The sequence below is a fragment of the Phodopus roborovskii genome, unplaced genomic scaffold (genome assembly GCF_943737965.1).
Source record: "Phodopus roborovskii unplaced genomic scaffold, PHOROB, whole genome shotgun sequence".
NCBI lineage: Eukaryota > Metazoa > Chordata > Mammalia > Rodentia > Cricetidae > Phodopus > Phodopus roborovskii.
This window is the reverse complement of record NW_026126547.1, coordinates 254,964-279,244: the sequence shown is the minus strand read 5'-3', so window position 1 is coordinate 279,244 and position 24,281 is coordinate 254,964. Positions and strand designations below refer to the sequence as shown.

Here is a 24,281-nt window from a genome sequence, read left to right as displayed (position 1 = left end):
TTAAAGGTGACCGACCATGTAGTATGGACTTATTAAAGAGGCAACAGCAGGTCTCTAAGATATTTTGCATTCTGATGGATTTTTGTGTGATAAGTCCTGTCTCCTGAAAACAAGGTTTATGAAAGATAGAATTTTAAAACAACGCTTTTTAAATAAGATATTAAAGCTGTACCTCGATGCTTTCATGTGCAAGAATGTACCTTGCTCTGGCAGCCAAACTTTGTAATACAAGAGTCACCCAGGTGATAATGGTTTTGAGGACATAGCAGGGCTAGAGTTGCTAGAGAGCCCAATTGTAATGGTGGACCCTAGCAGATTTGGAAATGCTGGTGCCATGTGACAGAAAAGCACCAGCCACAGTGAGATGGAGCAGGCTGAGATCTGGAAGGCAGGCTATAGGCTATGGCCATGCAGCTGGGGGTGGGACCCAAGAGGAGACCCAAGCCCCTCCGGAAAACCCAGAGGATTGTGAACGAATCTCAGACATTGAGCTCTGGATTGTTTGCACTGTTGGAACTTGGTTTTGCCTTATGCATGTTGTGGTCATGCTCTGTTTTCTACCTCTTGAAGTGAAAAATGGTACTTCACTGATATTACAGGAGCAAATGCTTGAGAGATTTTAAACTTGTTTTTAAAGGAAAAATTTTGGAGCTTTACAGAAAGTTTAAATAAAAAACTAGATAGTTTTTTAAAAACGGCTTTAAAAATATTTAAATTTAAAGGCTATGGGACATTTTCAGTTTATAAATCCGTTTTGTATTATTAATATTTGAACTTAAAAATAAATAAAAAGGTTAAAAATTAGGGTCACAGCTATGAACACTAAATACTAAAGAGCAGAAATTGGGTATTCTTATGATACAGCAAGACAATGGCCTAAGCAGTCTGGCAAAGAACTGGGGGTAGCTTCCCAACCTGTGAGTCTTGACCCCTTTGGTCAAAAAGACTTTTTTACAGGGGTTAGATGTTAGATGTTTGCATTGCGATTCACAATAGTGATATAATTGCAGCTGTGAAATATCAATGGGAATGATTTTTGTGGGAACATGGGGAGCTGAGTTGAAGGGTCAAAGCATCAGGAAAGTTGAGGGCCACCGGCTTAAACAATGTCTCTTCTCCTTACCTAAGGTCTATTCATGTTTAAGAATATATGTCTAGCCTCCATATCTTTGCTAACTTTGTTAAGCTTAAGCTACTTTGATAAACTGAATCATGTAAGAAACTCTTATATAGTGGTGGACTGTGTTTATAAGTTAAAAGTTTTATTTTGATACTAAAACGCTTCAATTCAAAGCTATTTATGAACATGTCTGAAATTTCAGTTTTGAGTGTTTCAGTGTATCTAAGAGACCAAACATAGGAATCTGACCAGAAGTGCGAGTAGGGTGCTGAGATAAAGCCTAATGGCACCAAGAATTTCTTCTATGAAAACAAGAAAATGTCTAGAAGCTCGAAAAATAAATATCAAAATACAAGAGGCATTTATAATCATAAATAGACAATAATTTCTCCATACCATATCAGAAATACAAAGCAAAGAAGCAATATTAAATATTGTTAAGGGGACATACCAAGGTAAAAACATCTCATTTCTCACTGGCAGTTGTTAAAATAAGGAATGCATAGACTGATATATCTTGAACCTTGAAGTAACTGTGATCTGAGACTGAGAGAGCCAGTAACATTCTCTTAAAATAGATGGGAAATAAAGGATGCACAAAACCAAAAGTTATTTAATTTATGGCATCAGGGTCAGAAGTGCAGAAAATGCTGAAGAGAATACAATGCACGCAGGAAAAAGGCATCCTTGGGAATGCTTAGAATAGAATACGCTTCATGAAAGGACTAGATGAACATAGGAGATCTAGGAAGAAATCCATATATCCAACACAGCAAACCTCTCATACCATCAAACCATCCAGAACACTAAAGAGAGAGAGAGAGAACCTCCAAAACCAAACCAAACCAAACCAAACCACCACCACCACCACAAAACCAGATCATAGGAAATAACAAATCTCTCTCAATTATAACCTTAAATGAAAATAGCCCCAATTCTTCAATGAAAGGACAAAGAATACAGAGATGGCTCTGTGGCTAAGATCACTTGCTGTGTAGCCAGGTAGATCAGAGTTCAAATCCCAGAACCTATGTAACATGCTTGGAATCCAGCAAGTGCCTGAACTGCAGCTACTGGGTTCAACACCTTCTTCTGGTTTTGTGTTTGAAGGGTTACCCATCTATCTACACATACAAGTATATGTGCATTCATCCATCTACACACACACACACACACACACACACACACACACACACACGTACACACTCATGTGCATACAGATATAAACACACACAAATACTGACACACTCATTCACACACAGATATAAACACACATAGACACAGACATTCAAACACACATGCACGCACACACACACACACACACACACACACACACACACACACACCACACCTTCTGGTTTTGTGTTTAAAGGTATACCCATCCAACCACACATACAAGTATGTGTGCACTGACACAGATATACACACACTCATAGATACAAACACACAGACACTCACACGCACATTCAGTTGCATACACACTTACACATTATATATACACCCCCCAAAATAACCACTCTGAAGGACCAGAACTCAGCTGTTGGTTGTTTATAAGAAATATAAAGCACAGCCAAAGACACCCGAAAACTGATCAAAGAGGAGAGATCAAGCTATGAAGCATGTGGGCTGCGTTAGTGTAACTACTCTCACAGCAGATAAGAGGAATGCAAGCCGTAGCTCACCAGAAGGGTGCAGAGAGGGCAGGCAGTAATTCTTCAAGAACATGGAAGAAGCACAGGTTTTTATGTGCTGAATTGTTGTGGAATGTTAGTTTAACTGTGTAAAGGTGTGTTACATTTGTTCCTGCTGCTTTTGTTAATTAATGATGCAAAGACATGTTACATTTGTTTGGTCAGATAAAAGTAACCTGGGGTCAGGAGACTGAGTCAGCAACTAGCTGACAGGAAGTAGTAGAGAGGAACTAGGTATAGTGAGGGTTTTTTAGTGGGGGCTGAGCAGAAGGACACCCCTTTTTATGGTAGACATGAGCAGGGAGAGAAGGTTAGCTACTTGCTATTCAAACTCTCTGAGTTAGCAGGATTTCACCTAAACCTTTGAATTTTGAGCTCTGTAGAAGGATAGACATTTAGATAAAGTTTCCTTTAGTGGCCATGATAGAACTGGTGCCTGTATGGCTGCGGCCCCTGTGGCCAAACCACTGCTGGTAGCTGTGGAGTTGCAATTGCTAGTTGGGACAGCAGGTGCTTAAGGTGCAATCACTGTGTTGAATGAAAAACAACACTGAATGTTAGGTTCCTCATTGTTATAAAAACAAATGTTACTTCATCAAAGAGCATGGCTGTTCAGTCTAAACTAACCTATAAAACTAACAAATGCTTTTCATTTGATGAGATATAATTTGCTAAATTGAAACTTCCCCAAAATTGGGGTTAGGGAAGGGTTTTGTTTCTCTTTCCAGGATAATAAAGGCATGCAGCTAAGGAACCCAAAGACCATTGGACAAATAAGACATCTGAAGAAAAAGGACAAATTATCAAGAAAAAAATGTCCCAAGAAAAGAATAAATTGGTCTATTGGTATATCATATATCCAACAGGATAATATTTCATTAAATTTGCCAAATGTTTGTTTCTGTTTTTCTCTACAGACATATAATATAAATGTTCTTTTTGTAGTCCTAATCAATTAAAAATTAAACCTGGTTTTGGACTATGGCTCTCTGTGGTGATATATTATATATGATTTATTAAAGCTTCCCTGAGGATTCAGAAAGCAAAGTCAGCCATAAGCCATAGAGGCTAGGTAATGGTAGCACACACCTTTAATCCAAGGACTCAGAAGACAGGCAGATGGATCTCTGTTAGTTCAACTACATGAAATTGATTAAAGAAAAACAGCTTACACAAAGATGATCTTAGCACTTGGGATCATAACATCTTTAATCCCTGCACCAGTGAGGTGGAGACAGAAGTGATATTATTGGGCTGGCTGCTTTGCTTCTCTGATCTTCAGCTTTAACCCCAATATCTATCTCTGGGTTTTTATTTTTCATGCTACAGCTCTTTCCTTCTCTAAATCCAAGCATATTTTTAAAAGTAAAATCTAAAATCTCTGTCTCATGTCAGAAGAGCCACCTGATATGGGACAGAAGAAAAACAAACAAACAAAATTAAAGAACTATTTTATTGCCACTAATTTCATAATCCTTTGGTTCTATTTTGAGTCTTTGAAGCTATTCTTGAGGTTTAAATTTAATCTAAAAATTTATAACATTACTATATATCCTTTAAAGTTTCTGTCATGATATTAATGATCATATAGAGTACTAACTAATTTTAGAAAAAGTCTTCCTCCAGCTGCCTGGGTTTGAGTCTCATTTTCCTGCAGGGAACCATAAACACAGCTAACAGCAACCTTTGAAGTCTCCAAAAAGATGATGGGGTCCTACAATAACACTTCCATCAGGACTGTGACAACACTACTAAGCTACTAAGCAGAAAATACCACTTGAAGATCAGCTTTGGGCAACAAACTGCTCAGGACAATTTCAAGTTGGCTAACTGACATGATCCAGCCTCACAGACTACTCTAGCCAGGACTTGAGACAAACGCTGCACTTTCCCACTAGGCAGAGACTGGAGAACAAATGATACGGCGACTTCTCCTAGAACTTGACAATTAACCCCAAATTTTCTTTTCAGGATCCCCATAAAGATGCCATTGTCCCCAGACACAGGAAATAAATTTAAGGATACAATGCCCACACTCCCAAGAGGTGGGGTGGGTGGCTTTTGGCCATTCAATAGGTTATGGATATTAGTCATTGTTTAGGGGAAGTTGGTTATAAGTTGTTATTGGTGAGTACACCCTAATTCGGAGACTCCTCGGAGCAACTCTAAACAAAGGAGACCTGCCTATCCAGGCGGGACCACCCGTAATTTCCACCTGCTTGGTCTCTGACCCCACCTCCAGTCCTCTGCTGGAGTCCCGAACCCCTCCCAGAGATCCGCCGATCTCTGCAGGTCCACTCTGAGTTCCTGCCAGCAAGATCCTTGACCCCCAAATCAGGGCCTCTGCTAAAGAAAGAGGCCTCAGCTGGTGAGTTCCAGTTTCCAGTGAGATTCGACTATCCTGCAAAACCTTGCAAGTTTCAGCTCAGCTTTTGTCTTCTTCTGCCAGCCATTGGCTAGAGCCAGTGGCTAGTGGCATCTTCTACTGGATCCTCAGCCCTGATCCCATCCCTGGGTTCCTGTCTATGGAGAGACCTCCTATAGAGCTTGGACCACCCAGAGCTACAGATATTGAATCTCTGACCCACATAAGCCCACAGGGGAAGTACCACAGAGAGAAGGGGAGACCCCACCAACACCTACTGGAATAAACTATGGGAAGAAGGCAAAACAAGAAAACACCTAACAACAGAAAGACAAGCATGACACCACCAGAATCTAGGGAATCTACACCAACTAGAATGTAACACAACAACAAAGCAGAGGAAGCAGAAGGGAACGACTTAAAAATTACCATCATAAAAATGATAGAGGCCCTCAAAGAAGATGAGAGAAAAACCCTTAAAGAAATGGAGGAAAAAACAAACAAAAAAGTGGGAGAAATGAACAAATTCCTTAAAGAAAGTACAGAAAGCCAAGAAAAAAACAATTAAGCAGGTGAAGGAAACGGTTCAAGACTTGAAAACTGAAATAGAGAAAATAAAGGCAACACAAACGGAAGGAATGCTGGAAATAGAAAAAATGGGCAAAAAATCGGCAACGACGGACACAAGCATAACCAATAGAATTCAAGAGATGGAAGAGAGAATCTCAGGCACAGAAGATAAACTAGAAGAAATAGATTCATCGACCAAAGAAAATCATAAATCCAACAAATCCTTAACACAAAACATCCAGGAAATGTGGGACACCATGAAAAGGCCAAACCTAAGAATAATAGGCATAGAGGAAGGTGAGGAAGCCCAGCTCAAAGGTGCCGAAAACATATTCAACAAAATCATCGAGGAAAACTTTCCAAATCTGAAGGACATGCCCATGAAAGTACAAGAAGCATACCGAACCCCAAATAGGCTGGACCAAAGAAAAAAGACCCCTCGACATATAATAATCAAAACACCTAGCATACAGAATAAAGAAAGAATATTAAGAGCAGCGAAGGAAAAAGGACAGGTAACATATAAAGGCAGACCTATCAAAATTACACCTGACTTCTCCATGGAATCCCTCAAGGCCAGAAGGTCCTGGATAGATATTCTAAAAATATTAAGAGAACACGGATGCCAGCCTAGGCTACTATATCCAGCAAAACTCTCAATCACTATAGATGGAGAAAATAAGTTATGTAATGACAAAACCAGATTTTCCCGATATGTATCTACAGATCCAGCCCCACAGAAAGTATTGGAAGGAAAACTCCAACCCAAGGAAGGTAACTACACCCACAAAAATGTAGGCAACAGATAATCCAACTACACCAGAAACCAAGGGTAAAGCAGAATTAATATATTCACAGTAACACTGCCAACAAGAAACCTAAATCAAACAAGCATCAACAATCAATGGTCCTTACTCACCCTCAATATTAACTCACCTATAAAAAGACGCAGGCTAACAGAATGACACGAAGACAGAATCCATCCTTCTGCTACATACAAGAAACACATCTAAGCTTCAAAGATAGACATTACTTTAGGGTAAAGGGTTGGGAAAAGATTTTGCAATCAAATGGAAATAAGAAGCAAGCAGTCGTAGCTATCCTAATATCTAACAAGTTAGACTTCAAACCAAAATTAATCAAAAGAGATGAAGATGGTCATTTCATATTCATCACAGTAGAAATCCATCAACAGGAAGTCTCAGTTCTGAACATCTCTGCCCCCAATACAAAGTCACCCACATTCGTAAAAGAAACACTACTAAAACTCAAAGCTCATATAAAACCTCACACACTTATAGTGGGAGACTTCAATACACCACTCTCAACACTAGACAGGACCACAAATCAGAAACTCAACAAAGAAACAAAGGAACTAACAGAAGTTATGTCTCAAATGGGGTGAACAGACATCTATAGAACATTCCATCCAAAGACAAAAGAATATACCTTCTTCTCTGCTCCACATGGAACCTTCTCTAAAATCGACCACATATTAGGTGGCATAACAAACCTCAACAGATAGAAGAGAATAGGAATAGTCCCCTGTATCTTATCGGACCACCATGCTTTAGAGTTGGAATTCAACAACAACACAAATAGCAGAAAACCTGCAAACTCATGGAAACTTAACAATGTGCAATTGCACCACTCCTGGGTCAAAGAAGAAATAAAGAAAGAAATTAAGGACTTTCTAATATTCAACAAGAATGAGGACACAACATACCCGAACTTATGGGACACCTTGAAAGCAGTGCTACGAGGGAAGTTCATTGCACTAAGTGCCCATATGAGGAAAACAGAGGATTGTCACATAAGAGAACTAACAGCCCAACTGAATGCCTTAGAGCAGAGAGAAGTGAACTCACCCCGTAGGAGTAGACACCAGGAAATAATCAACTTGCGGGCTGAAATCAACAAAATAGAGACCAGGAAAACAATACAAAAAAAGCAATGCAACGAAGAGTTGGTTTTTTGAGAAAACCAACAAGATATACAAACCTTTATCCAAATTAATGAAAAAGCAGAGAGAGAACATGCAAATTACCAAAATCAGAAACAAAAAGGGGAACATAACAACAGACACAGAGGAAATCCAGACAATTTTCAGGTCATACTTTGAAAATCTGTATTCCACAAAAATTGAAAATTCAAAGGAAATGGACAAATTTCTAGATAACTATCACTTAACAAAATTAAATCAAGAACAGACAAACAACTTAAAAGACCTATACCCCGCAATGAAATAGAAGCAGTCACCTAAAGCCTTCAAACCAAAAAAAGTCCAGGGCCAGAAAATGGAAAGATCTCCCATGCTCTTGGATAGGTAGGATAAACATAATAAAAATGGCAATCTTGCCAAAAGCAATCTACAGATTCAATGCACTCCCCATTAAAATCCCACCACAATTCTTCACTGACCTTGAAAGGATAATAATCAACTTTATATGGAAAAACAAAAGACCCAGGATAGCCAAAACAACCCTATACAATAAAAGAACTTCAGGAGGCATCACCATTCCTGACTTTAAGCTCTACTACAGATCTTATTGACACAAAAATAGACAGGTAGACCAATGGAATCAAATTGAAAATCCTGACATTAACCCACACACCTATGAACACCTGATTTTCGACAAAACAACTAAAATTATACAATGGTGTGAGGACAGCATCTTCAACAAATGGTGCTGGCACATTGGATGATGGTGTGTAGAAGACTGCAGATAGACCCATGTCTGTCGCCATGCAGAAAACTCAAGTCCAAATGGATCAAAGACCTCAACATCAATCCAGCCACATTGAACCTCTTAGAAGAGAAAGTAGGAGGTACCCTTGAACAAAATGGTATAGGAGACTGCTTCCTGAACATAACTCCAGGGGCACAGTCACTGAGAGAAACAATTAGTAAATGGGACCTCTTCAAACTTAGAAGCTTCTGTAAGGCAAAGGACACAGTGGACAAGACCAAATGGTAGCCCACAGACTGGGAAAAGATTTTCACCAACCCTATATCCAACAAAGGGCTGATCTCCAAAATATACAAAGAACTCAAGAAACTAGTCAACAAAACACCAAATAACCCTATTAAAAAATGGGGTACAGAACTGAAGAAAGAATTCTCAATAGAGGAAATAAAAAAGGCTGAAAGACACTTAAGAAAGTGCTACACATCTTTAGCTATCAGGGAAATGCAAATCAAAACAACTTTGAGATACCATCTTACTCTTGCCAGAATGGCTAAAATTAGAAACACCAATGATGACTCATGCTGGAGAGGATGTGGAGAAATGGGAACACTCCTCCACTGCTGGTGGGAGTGCAAACTCATACAGCCATTTTGGAGATCAGTATGGCGGTTCCTCAGGAAAATGGGAATTAGTTTACCACAGGACCCGACAATCCCACTCTTAGGCATATACCCAAATGATCCACATCCATGCAACAAAGACATCTGTGTAACTATGTTCATAGCAGCACTATTTGTAATAGCAAGAACCTGGAAGCAACATAGATGTCCCTCAATTGAAGAATGGTTAATGAAGATGTGGCACATCTACACAATGGAATACTACTCTGCAGAAAAAAATAATGGTATCTTGAAATTCGCAGGCAAGTGGATGGCACTTGAGGAAACCATCCTGAATGAGGTAACCCAGTCTCAAAAAGAGGAACACAGTATGTACTCACTCATATATGGATTTTAGACCTAGATCAAAGGATCACCAGCCTATAATTCACACCACCAGAGGAACTAGGATACAATATGTGTTCTAAGAGATTCATATAATGTCCCTCACAGAACTGGGAAGGGACAAGTCCCCCCAGAGCACAGAGGAAGTGTGGGGGCAGTGAATGGAGAGAAGTAGGAGAAAACGGGGAGGAGGAAAGGAAAACCTGTGTGACCAGGAAGATTGAGCCCAGTTAGGAATAGAAGACAGGAAAGAGAGAGAGAGACAGAGACAGAGAAAGAACATAAAAGAGGGAGCCAATATTGGTTTGAAGATAAAATTGAACACGAAGAAAGGTCTAGAGAACTACAAGACTGCCACCAACTAACAACTTGAGCTTCCATGGAAAGGCTACCATAAATGCCCTTCCCGGAGAGTGAGATCAACAACTAACTTATCCATGGAGCCCTCAACTAATGCCTATTGCAAACAGGAGCAAACACCCATACATAAATACTGAGTCAAAGTAGAATCCAGATGCAGATGGAGAGGACAAGACCAGGCGGCAGAAACACATAGAGACAGCTTCCCTGAACAAGGAGGAGCTAACGGGCCCCCAGACTGATAGATGGGAAGCCAGCATGGGACTGACTCAGGCCCCCCTGAATATGGGTCTCAGCCAGAAGGACTGAGCAGTCTAAGGGACCTCAGACAGTGAAGCCAGGATGTATCCCTGGTGCACAAAAGGACTTTGTGAACATATCCCCCATGGAGGGATAACTGCCTTAACCTAAAGACAGGAGAGAAGTCCTAGTCCCTACTTCACATGACCTGTCAGATCTACATGACCCCAACTGGATGGCATTCCCCTACATATGGAATTGGGGTGGGGGGATGGGGGGAGGGTGGTTAGAGTGCAGGTGAGAGGGCAGAGAGGGTAAAAGAGAGGGAAGGAGGGAGGGAGAGAGGGAGGGAGAGGGCATTGGGATCGACATGTAAAATAATAAATTAAATAATAAATTAATTAAAAAAATGCTTTAAGTTCAAGGAAAAGTTACTGGGGAAAAGCATTTCTATTTTTGTTTCCACAGAAAATGAAAAGATGTGGATTCCTTCCAGACTAATGTGGTTTGATCAAGCCAGACTGCCTGCTACAGAGTACCAGGTGATTTTACATTCAAAACAGCTGGACCAAGCAGCCTTACAGACTACAGCCAGGATTTCTGCATCTTCTTAGAATCCCCCATGGCAGCGCCCCTTACCAGGAGGAAGTAGTTTGGAAAGAACTACACCCTAATTCCAAATATTGTCTATACATATTTGTTTTAATTTAAATGGACTTGGTTATTATATATATATATATATATATAAGTTATTATTGGTAATGGTCATGAAAAAGGCTAAACAAGTGAGATGAGATTTAGGGTTCTTGTTTTGAAAAGAAAAAGATAAAAGGGGGGGTCCAGAAATGATATTATAAAAGGATAATTATTGAACCTATTCTAAAAAGAAAAATTTAGAAGATATAGATATGATAAGATAAAAGGTAGATTCTTCAATCTACTTTTTAAAAACAACTATTAGTTTTAAATATTTTAGATTGGATTGGACTTCTGTATATTGATTCAAATTTGAGATTAATTTTGTTAAAACATACTGTACATATGTTTCTAATCTTGTTCAAGGTATTTCACCCATACAGCTCATTCAACAAAGTAATGCAAATTTCTAGTCATTGAAAGTTATCATCATGAACTATATAGGATAATAAAGAAGTGTAGGTTAGTAATCAGTCACCTACTACAATTGAATTTGTAGTCACATTAACTATGTTTACAAGGTCAAACAGATATTTTAGATAGATCATCTTCAAACACTTCAGATCTACAGAATATAGCACTTAAGATGTTTTAATAACAGGTTCTTTTTTTTTTCTTTTTTTTTGACAATGAGACATGTCTGTTCCTGGCAACACTAATCTAATTCAGAGGAGATGATGGGCGTTGAAGAAACTCCACATGGAGTTTACTTTCTTTGTGGCAAAATTAAGCTACTGGGCAAGAAAGTGCCCTTGCCTTGACTGCTGACAGTGTGCTGTCCAAACTGGACAAGTAGGACACAAAAGAGAGTGACTTCCAAACCTTTCCAAGACAAGGTGGGACAGTCCTTCAAAAACCCTGCTTCACAGAAAAGTCTGTCAAATATGCTAGGCCTATAAGCTGAAAATGGATGCCCCAACATTGCAGAGGAACCTTGGGTGACTTCCCAGACAGGCAGCTCTTTCTGTCATTTCTCACATGTTTTTTGAAGTCTCCTTCTTACTCAGTTAATACTATTTCCTTCTTGGGTTTCTGAGGGAGTTTAAGGTTAGATAGTTATAGTTTTCTTTGTTTACAAGATGCAGAAAAAGTCACTAAAGAGGTGTAAAGTATATAAGATTGAGAGATATCCAAAGATAGTAATACAACATAGATAGAAATTATCTTAGGTAGAATACTTTGGACTCGCCAACATAGGATAGATAATGGAGTGTTTTGTCTGAATTTGTCAAATGCAAATGGGTTAGATATTGTTAATGATTGCCTGCTTGTATTGCATATAGTTATTGTACTTATTGTATATAGTTTTTCTTATATTAGTGATATCCTTCTTTTTTATTTTAGATCTAATAAAGCTTGCCTGAAGATCAAAGTGCAATGCTAATGACAGACATAGAAGCCAGGAGTGGTGGTAAACACTTTTAATCCCAGCACTCAGGAGACAGAGGCAGACGGATCTCTGTGGTTCAAGGCCACCCTGGGCTACGTGAGAGTGAATCAGTCTAAAAGAGAAACAGAGCTCACACCTTTAATCCCAGCAGTTGGGACGTTATGCCTTTAATCTCAGTACTAGGTAGGTAGAGACAGGAGTGATATGACTGGCTGGAGAGAGGGATATAAGGCAGGAGGAGACAGGAGCTCAGTGCAGTCTGGAGATGCAGTCTGAAGACAGAATGGCCCCTTTGGTCTGGGCATTGGTAGAGGTAAGAACTGTCTAGTGGCTGGCCACTTTGTTTCTCTGATCTTTAGCTTTAACCCCAATATCTGTCTGTGAGTTTTTATTATTTGTGCTATAGACTACAGACAGGGGAGTACTTAAAGATAGCAGGACACTGATAAAATAGTGCAACAAAATTCCTATGAAAAGAAAGAAGCCAGTGAGCTGGGTGGGGAGAAAGAGGCTCAGTTAGTGGGAAAAGAGAGCCAAGAGACCAAAGTCATAGATGTTAGAGTGAGAATGGCCCCCATAATCTCTGGCATCGGAACTCATGGTCCCCAGGAGGTGGCTCTTTGGGCAGCTTGAGTGATGCAGCCTTGCTGGAAGAAATCTGTCTCTGAGCTTGGCTTTGCGAAGTGAAGTCCCCACCACTCCCAGGTGGCTCCCTTGCTCTGCATTGTTCAAGAAGGGAGCTGCCATGCCTGCTGTTTGTTGTTCCTCAGCACAACCATAATGGACTCTTTTCTCTCTGGTACCTTAAGCCAGAATAAACTCTCTCCCCCGTAAGTTGTCAATGGCCATGGTGATTATCACAGCAACAAAAAACTAGTACAAAAGTACCTATGACAATCCTGTAAGAAAATGCATTGGCTTGTATACTAATATTAAAAAACTTAAAAATAATTCTCATTATAAAAGATCCTGTGTCTATAGATATGCAATGAACAGAGGTAATGATTGATAGTTCCTCCTTCTCCCCACACTGTCCTTCCCCCATGCTGACCCTTAACAGTCCCCTCGCTCTCCACATCTCCCTCCACTTTTACTGGTTCTGAAAACCTGTGTTTCTGTCAGTGTTTGTCATATGGTTTTGGTGTCCTGCTTGTTTTTCATATAATGAAAGGCTTCATGAGGGCAAGGGCTCTCTCTTGACCTCTAGGATTGCAAACTTCAGCATGTGAAGATGGAGGTTTTGAATATTTTATTAAATTAATAAGGTTCATTGTCTCAACTACAGAGTATATCAGTATATCAATGTGCTATCCAAAGCACATGTCTCTTAAAGTGACATGCCCTGCAAAGAACATTCCAAGCTCATGTGTTTGAGAAATGACACAAAACTATGTGATATAGGTCCACTACTAAAGAGCCTTGGCAACCCAGTCCATATGTGATAAGACATTTTTGTCTTACAAGCATTTACAAGCATTTACATTTGATGGAGCAGAGTTTCAGGGAAACAGTGCACAGAACTTTCCAATTACATGGCCATTCCTTTTGCTTGTGGTAAGCACCACTTGGTTATTTCTGTCTGTGGCATCTGCAACTCTGGCCCCAAGACCAAGAGCTCACTCTCCATAGCTCACGGGAGGGATTTGTTAACTGCTTGCTGTGTTTTCATGAATGACTTCCTGAGGGAAAATTTGCCTCTGTAACATCTGTTTTGGATGCACTGGATTCATATAGGATATTGTCTCTCAGTGAATATAAGAGTTAAGACAAACGATTACATGGATTTCTCTCTTTCCAAAAATGACAAAAGACAATACATTACTAGGACAAAAGTCAATGAAGAAAGCCACATAAAGTTAGTGAACTAAATAAGCAAAGATTTGACATAAAGATGGACCAAAAAGACACTAAAGACATTTTTTTTAATAAGAAAAAAATTTAGACCAGTGGCAAATCACTTTTTCAAAAGACAGAAAAAAAATTAACCATCCCGTAAAGAAGATAAACCAAAAGCCACATAAAGTTCAGAAACTTACCACACTTCACAGACTATATGGCCATGTGGCTCTCTGTAATGAATGCAGTTCTAATGGATAGCAATGACCACTATTGTTATTTACAAATGTTCCCGAGTTGAAATAATTGTTAACAGTTCCACTTTTAATGCCACAGGTCCCATCTTGCAGTCTCAGGCTCTCAACATCCATGAGTTTGGACCATAGGAATGTATCTATTCTCCCCATCAATTGAGACAGGCAGGAAAGGCCTGCTTTGTTGCGAAGGGGAGGGGTGGAGTTCAGGGTTTCGCCAACTTCATCAGTTTAGTGTAATGAATTCACTGAATACTATTGTTCTTAGGGTGAGAAAATGAACACACTGTAAGGAATGGGCTGGGAAAAGTGTCTTCAGTTGCTGTTGTGTGACATTTGAAGCACCCAGACAACTTAGAAGATACAAATGAATACTTCCATTTGGAAGAGGAAATTAAATTACTTGAAAAGCACATGTATTTAAGACACTGATTTTGGACAGGCAGTGGTGGTTCATGCCTTTAATTCCAGCACTTGGGAGGCAGAGACAGGTGTATCTCTGAGTGCAAGGTCAGCTTGGTCTATAGAGTGAGAGTGAGTTCAAGGACAGCCAGGGCAGTTACACAGAGAAACCCTATCCCAAAAAACCAGCCAGCCAACCAACCAACCAACCAACCAACCAACCAGAACAGTGATTTGCAAAATACACTGAACTGAAACAATTAAGTGACACAAACCTACATAAAACTAAGTTTAGAAAATGAAAATAAGAAGGTAGGAGAAGATAGCAATGTCAATTATGCAATTATATATGCAATATGCCATCAAGGGCAGAAAATGTACATTTGTAATAACATGCAAGTAATTTCCCTTATATGAATATGAATTGGTACATATAATTAAAAGATTTCAATATAAAACAAAAAATTGAAAATATTACAGAACCACATTTTTAAAAAAATGTTATAAGAAAGATCCTTTTGAAAATAATTCCTGAATCTTTACATTCTCAGCTGAGGCTGGTGCTGCACTCCTGTAGTCCAAGCCATTTGGATGTGAGCAGGAAGATCACTTGAGCCAAGTGGGGTTTTCGTTTTCAATGATCTAAAAAATTTTAAATTTATGTGCTTTTGCATATATATATACATATATATACATACATATGCATATTTATATATTTGTATACATAGGTGTATATATATCTCACGTATGTCTGCTGCCAGTAGAGGGATATGGATTCCCTGGAACTGGAATTACTGATACTGTGAGCTGCTGCATGGTTCTGGGAAATGAACAGCAAGTGCTCTAAGCTGTTGAGCCATCACTCCAGGCCTGAGTCAAACAGCCTAAGGAAAATGTGGGCAACATATTGAGAATATGAATCTATATGACAGGACAATTAAGCTTTTTAAGGTACCATTATGATACCACAAAGAAAAAACCATCTTGGTTTTTCTATGCTTAATCAACATCCTGATGGATCATATTTCCTACTGGGACCACACACATGAAAATGTAGTTTAAAATTGGACAAATGATCTAATAAACAGCATATATTTGCCACTGTTAAATTGCAGATATTGGTCTTGCATACTTAGCAAACCCTTAGCAATTTGGATCCAATTGCCATACTAGCAGTGATCATTGTGTGTGTGTGTGTGTGTGTGTGTGTGTGTGTGTGTGTGTGTGAAATCTGGTGAACTGACTTTTGGCAAATACAATATTGGGTTGACAGACACAAAATAAGTCATGTCACAAATACTGCTGACCTATGGATTTATGTATTGCTAATAATAATTGTTTTTCTTTCTTTTTTCTGTTTTTTTTTTTTTTTTTGTTTTTCAAGACAGGGTTTCTCTGTGTAGCTTTTGCTGTCCTGGAATTCACTCTGTAGAAAAAGCTGGCCTTATCTCACAGAGATCTGCCTGCCTCTGTCTCCCAAGTGCTGGAATTAAAGGTGTGTGCCACCACTGCCTGGCAATAATTGTTTTTCTTAAACTAAGAGCACTTTTGTAAACACTGCAAAGATAAAAGGTTTATTTATTACTATGAGATGAGAAATAGACACCAAAACCATGTACTCCAGAATGAAAACTGGACCAGAATGAAAACTGGACAGCTTAGAAAATGTTTCAGCTTTCCTTTTTTTTTTTTTTTTTAAAGATTCACTTGCTGGGTGGTGGGGGCATACACATTCAGTGCCAGCACTTGGGATGAGTTACAGGCCAGTCTGGTCTACAGAGAGAGCTCTGGAACAACCAAGGCTACACAGAGAAACCCTGAGTTTCAGGGCAGCTAGGGCTGCACAGAGAAACCCTGTCTCAAAAAAAACCCCAACAAAACAAACAAACAAACAACAACAAAACCAAAACCACCAAAACCAAAACCAAAAAACCCAAACCAAAACAAACAAACAAAAGAAGATTTACTTACTCGTTATGTCTAGTGTATTGCCTGCATGTAAGCTTACATAACAGAAGAGGGCACCAGAGCTCATTACAGATGTTGTGAGCCACCATGTGGTTGCTGGGAATTGAACTCTGGACTTTTGGAAGAGCAGCCAGTGCTCTTAACCTCTGAGCCATCTCTCTAGCCCCCTTGCTTCAACTTTTAATCAAGAGAAATAATTGGTACTTAGGCTGCTAGACAGTAATGTGCAACATGAAAACACATTTAATAAAAAAAGACATAAGCTGAAATGTCTAAGAACCACTCATCTAAAACCCAATCTAAAGCCATCGTTGGAAGACGGCAAGGACCCAGCAAATTTTTGCTATTAATGGCCATCCTCTAGGTTGTTCCCTTTCACTTATGACAGATCTCCTTAAAGCAAACCACACCTTAAGCATTAGCCTGCCCTCTGCTACCTCTTGATGTGCAGAAGACTCAAGATAATTATTTGAATGAGTAAGTAAATGTCTTCTAAAATTTAAAACATTAGAATGCAAAACTTAGAATGTGAGCTGTTATTAAAAACTTAGCACAAAAAATTCAGAAATTATATTTTTTTTTTACCCCTGGTTGAATCTCTACTTGTACAGCTTGTAACTGTTTGGACAAAAAAATGTATTATTCAATTCTACAGATTTTAAAAATAGGTCAAAAATAGATTCTTCTCTCGTATAATACATCCCTACCACAGTTTCCCCTCCATCCACTCCTCCCAACTCTCTCATCTCCAAGAGACAACAACCAAACATGAGAAAAACAAAATACAAGGCAAAAGTCCTTACATTGAGGCTGGACAAGGCAACCCTGTAGGAGGAAAAGAATCTTAACAGTCAGAGATACACCAGTTCCTGCAAAATAGCGAGCTAACAGTAATAACATGTGCAGAGGACCTGGTGCAGACCTGTGCATGTGCATATTTAATTAAATCAATAAGAAAAATACAGGGAAATCTCTAGCATAAATTTTGATAAGCTGTAATTGTGTAATTTTCCATACTTTCTTATGTTATTCAGTACAGAAACAAGGGTTGAAACCAAGGACACAGTCTGTCATAAAACAAAATGAAATGAATCTAAAGTTTTGGAGGAGAAAGAAGCTATGCCCAAGGACACTTCTGAAATCACAACGGTCCATCAATTGTCCGATGTTTTCAGTTTCTTTAACTTTGAGCCATGTAATGAAAGTCACACCAGTAAGCTCTTCATTTTTTAAGTCTTTTTTCATTTATTTTATTTTATGTGTATGAGTGCTTGCCTGCATGTATGTATGTGCACCCGTGCGTGCATGGTGCCTGTGGAGGTCAGAAGAAGTCATCAGATTCCGTAGCACTGGAGTTACAGATGGACGTGAGCCACCATGTGGGTAGTGAGAACCGCATCTGGGTCCTCTGCAAGAGCAACAAGTGCTCTTAACCACTGAGAAATCTAGCCCCCAATAAAGTAAATTAAACCACAATAATGTGTATTTATCCCAAAGTTCCTGCCTCAAATTTCAGATTTGCTCTATCATGAAAACTACGCCTTAATAAATTCTTTCCTTTATGGATTTTCCATGCCTGACTCCAACCCCACTACTTCAGAGTACTTACTACCTCTGGCATTTCTCAAACTAAAACAAACAAGCCATAACCCAAACCCAACTATAAAGGGTTTTCTCTGGTCAGCTTCTGAGAAGCAATGATGGTAGACCACTGCTGAGTTGAAGAACAATAAAAAAAACCCTGATTCAAAATGAGAAAACTAATCTCACAAAGGGGCATTTTACCTTTGAGTTGAAGCTATGTTCATCTTCTTCTGTTGTGGGCTTGGGATTTCTAAATTCGTGGGCGAGGCTTAAGAATAAAAATGAACAAGAAGAAGGTGTTTCAGTTATCAGTTATCTGTATACTAGATGCTCTTCCTTCCTTCCTTCCTTCCTTCCTTCCTTCCTTCCTTCCTTCCTTCCTTCCTTCCTTAATTTTTTTTTGAGACAGGGTTTCCCTGTGGCTTTGGAGGTTGTCCTGGAACTTGCTTTGTAGACCAGGCTGGCCTCGAACTCACAAAGATCTGCTTGCCTCTGCTTCCCGAGTACTGGGACTAAAGGCATGTGCTCTAGATGCCATTTCTTTATGATATATTTAAAGTTGATCTCTGTTTAAAAAAATACAAACAAACCAAGTGAACAAGTGATTGTTGTGTCTTTCTGCTTCAACTCTCTATTGTTTATGGAGACTTGGTCATATATCCATGACAAAGAATGGCAGACCATATATTGGCAGAGCCCCAAACTAATTTACTCTCCTGAAGGTTGAATTGAAAACCCAGCTATTGGATCACATGTATTTCTGCTGCCTGAATTGTAAAAAATACAACAGAAGACTAAAACATATAATGCTCCTTCCTTGCTGTCTCCCTGTTTAACGACTAATTCAGAATTAGACATCGTGATTCTTCATAGTTGAAGCCATAGACTGAAAGATACCATCTTCACATCTCCTTAAAATAGCACAGGGTCTCCCAGGATGGATGGAACCTTTGAAATGTCAATGGACAGTAGTTAAAGATCATATGTCTACACGTCACTGACCACAGTCCCTTCAGAAAGATTAAAATATTAACAATTATAAAAACCAATTATTTTTCTTTAGATGACCTTCATTTCAGCTCTTCACAAACCAGCAAGCAATAACAATCCCTCTTGGGTATATCCACACTGGAGGGAGAATGTGGGGGAAAGCAAAGTCCTGGTGGTGGAGTTCTGATTCCCCAGGAATATCTCCCCTTTGTGCATTCACACATCAAGATCCTCTTTCTTCAGGGATCACTCATATTCTCTGTGGCAATGCATCATGATAAATTCTGAAAGGCTGGAGCTTTTGCTGGACCTCACAGCCAGATTAATAATACACCTTGAGGTCACATAACCACTAAGACTGCTGTCCTACTGTGTACTCAGCCTTTATTTCACCTGCTTTTAAACAGAACCATGGGCTGGAGAGATTGCTCAGCTGTTCTTCCAGATGACCTGGGTTCCATTCCCAGCACCCATATGGTAGCTCACAACTGTCTGTAACTCCAGTTCCCAGAGATCTGATACCCTCCTCTAGCCTCCATATGAACTAGGCACACACAGACATACATGCAGGCAAATCATCCACGAGTATAAAAAAGAACCACTTGGATTTCCCATACTATCAACTTTTACATCCTATGCTAATGCATAGCTGTAACCTTAAATTATATACTACACCATGCCCCTGACCCAGTTAATGCATGTGTATCATTTGTTGAAAGCAGCAAATATGGAGGTTAAGAGAATCTTTGAAAGTGAATATTCATCATAAATGTTAACCATAGCACTTGGCATTGGTTGGTAAACAATAATGTTTGTAATACTGACTGTCTAGATCAGCTGGAGCCGATGACTTCATCCCTTGTAAACCCTATGCAAAGTTTCTGTGAAGTGTCCCATTCTTCCCCATGTGATGCTGTGTTGTTCAATAGACAGAAAAAAAATACCTTTGTCAAGGGAGAGACAAACATAGGGTGGGGGCATGAAGTAGAGGACTCAAATATGGACTTGTTCCAGGTTAAATGTCTCCAAAGGGAAGTGCTTTTCTTTCTTTCCTCAATGGGGCACCAATGCATTATTAGTAACAGTCAGTCACCATTGATTTAATTCACGAGTTCTCTGATCTTAAACCTCAGTCCTGTGAAAGCACAGGTTCCTGAGTTAAAGATGGCCTCAAATGATTAAGATTACAGGAATATTTTCTGAGCCTGCCAAACCCTCTGGAACATCAACACCCTGGTCACAGGTCGACCTGGTCTGACTTCTCTCAGCCATTGATTCAATTTGCGTTTTCCTAGGTGACTATGTATAAATTAACACTGAAGGAGGAGAGAGCAAAATGCTACCTAGTACAGATTCACTGAGTGCCTGAAGTCATTTCAGCATCATTTAACAGAAATCTTGAATTTTGTCAGTTTCTACAGTCTAAAAAAGAGCTTTCCCCAGAACTTTTTTGAGTTCTCTATTTTAATATGTTCTTTTAGATTCCCCAACATTCTGTGTCAAGAATTTCCACATGTTTATCACATGTACTACAATCCCCAAAGTGCTCATCTCTTTCCTAAAATGTGAGCACCGCTCATAACTTGTTCCTTGCAAACCCAGTTCTTTCTGTTAACTCTGTGGGATAGCCAAGAGTGAACTCATTCTTCCATCTTTATTGTCTTCACTGGCATTCTCCATAGTCACCCACCATCTTACTAAAATACTCATCACTAGTGAGGGGAGCTACTGGTCATAGACTTAAGGGTCATGAATCTCACTGCTGCCACCTAGTATATCCAAAGAAGTCATTTCAGAATCTTTTAGTTACACAGTCTCCAACAGAGCAGCCATGTAGGCAAGATCCTGAACACAGTTTCAAGTAACCATGGGTGGTTAGATTAGTCCCCAGAATGCCCAAGTTATGAAACTGTACAAGCAAAGGAATACTTGTATATATATACAAAAATAATGAAAGAGAAGCCAAAAGGAGTAATCATTCATCATTCATAAAAGTGGTATATTCATTGAAAAAGAGAATAAACAAAAAATTAAAAAAAAAACTATCAAAGTCACACACACACGCACACAAACACACACACACATAAGAAAATAGACTAGAAAAAAAGTGACCTAGGAACTAGACTGATATGGCAGCTCATGTCATTAAGTAGAAAAGTCAATGGAAATATCTTCCAAAGAGATTCTGAATATTACTTATACAACATGTAAATATTATTCACTTCATTATTTTATTTTGCCATTCTTTGAGCCATACATTTTCCCCACACTCCTCTTCCCTTCCTTGTCCCCACACTTCCAATACTTCCAGTTTACTCAGGAAGGATCCATGTATGTCTCTCTCAGGGTCCTCTTTGTTGCCTAGCTTCTCTGGGGTTGTGGAAGGTAGGCTGGTTATCCTTTGCTTTATGTATAATATCCAATTATGAATGAGTATATTTGTCTTTCTGGATATGGGTTACCTTAGTCATGATGGCTTTTTCTAGTTCCATCCATTTGGCAAATTTCAAGACATCATTTTTTTTAACCATCATGTAAATGAAGCACATTTTCCTTATCTGTACTTTAGTTGAGGGACATCTAGGTTGATTTCAGGTACTGGCTATTACAAATAATGCTGTTATTAACATAGCTGAGCAAATGTCTTTGTGGTGTGAGTGTGAATCCTTTGGGTATATGCTCAAAGAGCAGTGTTGCTGGGTATTGGGGTAGATTGATGCCCAATTTACTGTGAAACTGTCATATTGACTTCCAAAGCATCCATACAAGTTTGCACTCCAACAGCAATGGAGGAGTGTTCCCCTTACTGCAACCCTCTCCAGCATAAGCAGTCATCAGAGTTTTTGATCTTGGCCATTCTGATAGGTGTAAGATGATATCTCAGAGTTGTTTTGATTTACACTTCTCTGATGGCTTAGGATGTTGAGCAATTCCTTAAGTGTCTTTTTGAGCCACTTAAGTGGCTATTTGAGATTCTTCTGTTGAGGATTCTCTGTTTAGATCTATACCCAACTTTTTTTTTTATTGGATTATTTGGTCTTTCTTGAGTTCTTTGTATATTTTGGAGATCAGCCTTCTGTCAGATGCAGAGTTGGTGAAGATCTTTTCCTATTCTGTAGTCTGCTGTTTTGTCTTGTTGACTGTATCCTTTGCTTTACAGAAGCTTCTCAGTTTCAGGAGGTCCCATTTATTCATTGTTGCTCTCAGTGTCTGTGTTACTGGTGTTCTATTTAGGAAGTGGTCTCCTGTGCCAGTGTGTTCAAGGGTACTTCCTACATTTTCTTCTTTGAGGTTCAGAGTGGTTGGATTTATGTAGAGGTCTTTGGTCCATTTGGACTTAAGTTTTGTTCAAAGTGACAGATATGGGTCTATTTTCTTCTACATGTCAACATCCAGTTATGCTGGCACTATTTGTTGAAGATGCTTTCTTTTTCTGTTGTATAATTTTAGTTTCTTTGTCAAAAATCAGGTGTTCATAGATATATGGGTTGATATCAGGGTCTTTGATTCAATTTCATTGGTCCAACTCCAATGCCAATTCCAAGCTGTTTTCATTTCCATAGCTCTATAATAGAGCTTGAAGTCAGGTATGGTGTGCCTCCGGAAGTTCCTTTCTTGTACAGGGTTATTTTATTTTTCCATATGAAGTTGAGTATTGTCCTTTTGAGGTCTGTGAAGAATTGTGCTGGGATTTTGATAGTTATTGCATTGAATCTGTAATTGCTTTTGGTAAAATTGCCATTTTTACTATGATGATCCCACCTATCCAAGAGCATGGGAGATCTTTCTATTTTCTGATATCTTCTTTAATTCCTTTCTTCAAGGACTTAAAATTCTTGTCATACATGTTTTTCACTTATTTGGTTAGAGTTGCCCAAGATATTTTGTGTTATTTGTGGCTATTGTAAAGGATGTTGTTTCTCCGATTTCTTTCTCAGCCCTTTTATCATGTGTATATAGGAAGGGCTAGTGACTTTTTTGAGTTAATTTTGTATCCTATTATATTACTGAAGGTGTTTGTCAGTTGCAGTAGTTTCTTGACAGAATTCTTGGGGTCATTTATGTATACTATCATATCATCATCAAATAAGGAAAGTTTGATTCTTCTTTTCCAAATTGTCTCCCCTTGATCTCCTTTTGTCTTCTTATTGCTTTAGCTAGAATTTCAATTATTATATGGAATAGATATTGAGAAAATGGATAGCCTTGTCTTGTTCTTGATTTCAGTGGAATCACTTTGCATTTCTCTCCATTTTATTTGATGTTGGCTGTTGGCTTGCTGTGTATTACTTTTATTATGTTTAGGTATGTTCCTTTTATTCCTAATCTCTACCTTCATCATGAAGGGGTGGTGGATTTTGTTGAAGGCTTTTACATCATCTAGTGAGATGATCATGTGGTTTCTTTCTTTCAATTTGTTTATATGATGAATTACATTGACAGATTTTTTTTGTATGTTGAACCATCCCTGCATCTCTGTGTTGAAGCCTACATGGTCATGATGGATAATTTTTTCTGATATTTTTTTGGATTCAGTTTGTCAGTATTTTTTTCTTTATCTATTTTTATTTTACATGTCGATTCCAGTTCCCTCTCCCTCCCTCTCTCCCTACTTCCCTCCCTTCCTCTTACCCTCTCTCCTCATCACATGCACCCTGACCAACCTCCCCTTCCATCCCCCCCCCCACTCCACATGTAGGGCTATGTCATCCAGGTGGGGTTATGTAAATCTGACAAGTCATTTGAAGAAGGGACTAGGACTTCTCTCCTGTCTCTATGTTAAGGGAGTATCCCTCCATGGGGGATGTGTTCACAAGGTCCTTTTGTAGTTTGCCAGTTTCTTATTGAGTAGTTTTGTATCAATGTTCATGAAGGAGTTTGATCTATAATTCTCTATCTTTGTTGTATTATGTGGTTTGGGTACCAGGATAACAGTAGCCTTTTAAGACGACACTGGCAACGTTCCTTCTGTTTCCATTGTGTGGAACAATTTGAAGAGTATTGGTATTAGCTCTTCTTTGAAGTTCTGGTAGAATTCTGCACTGAAACCATCTGTCCTTGATCTTATTTTGGTTCAGAGACTATTGATGACTGTTTTAATTTATAGGGGATATAGGTGTA

The 24,281-nt window shown here is 39.0% G+C and overlaps 1 protein-coding gene across 1 annotated transcript in view; it reads right to left on the bottom strand.

The window, feature by feature from the left end:
- LOC127233883 (putative coiled-coil domain-containing protein 144C) overlaps positions 1–24,281 on the bottom strand; it is a 135,833-nt gene that overhangs the window by 70,513 nt on the left and 41,039 nt on the right. Inside the window, exon 8 of the mRNA XM_051200554.1 lies at positions 18,372–18,438. Within this exon, the coding sequence (XP_051056511.1) occupies positions 18,372–18,438 (67 nt within the window). The remainder of the gene's footprint in view (positions 1–18,371; positions 18,439–24,281) is intronic.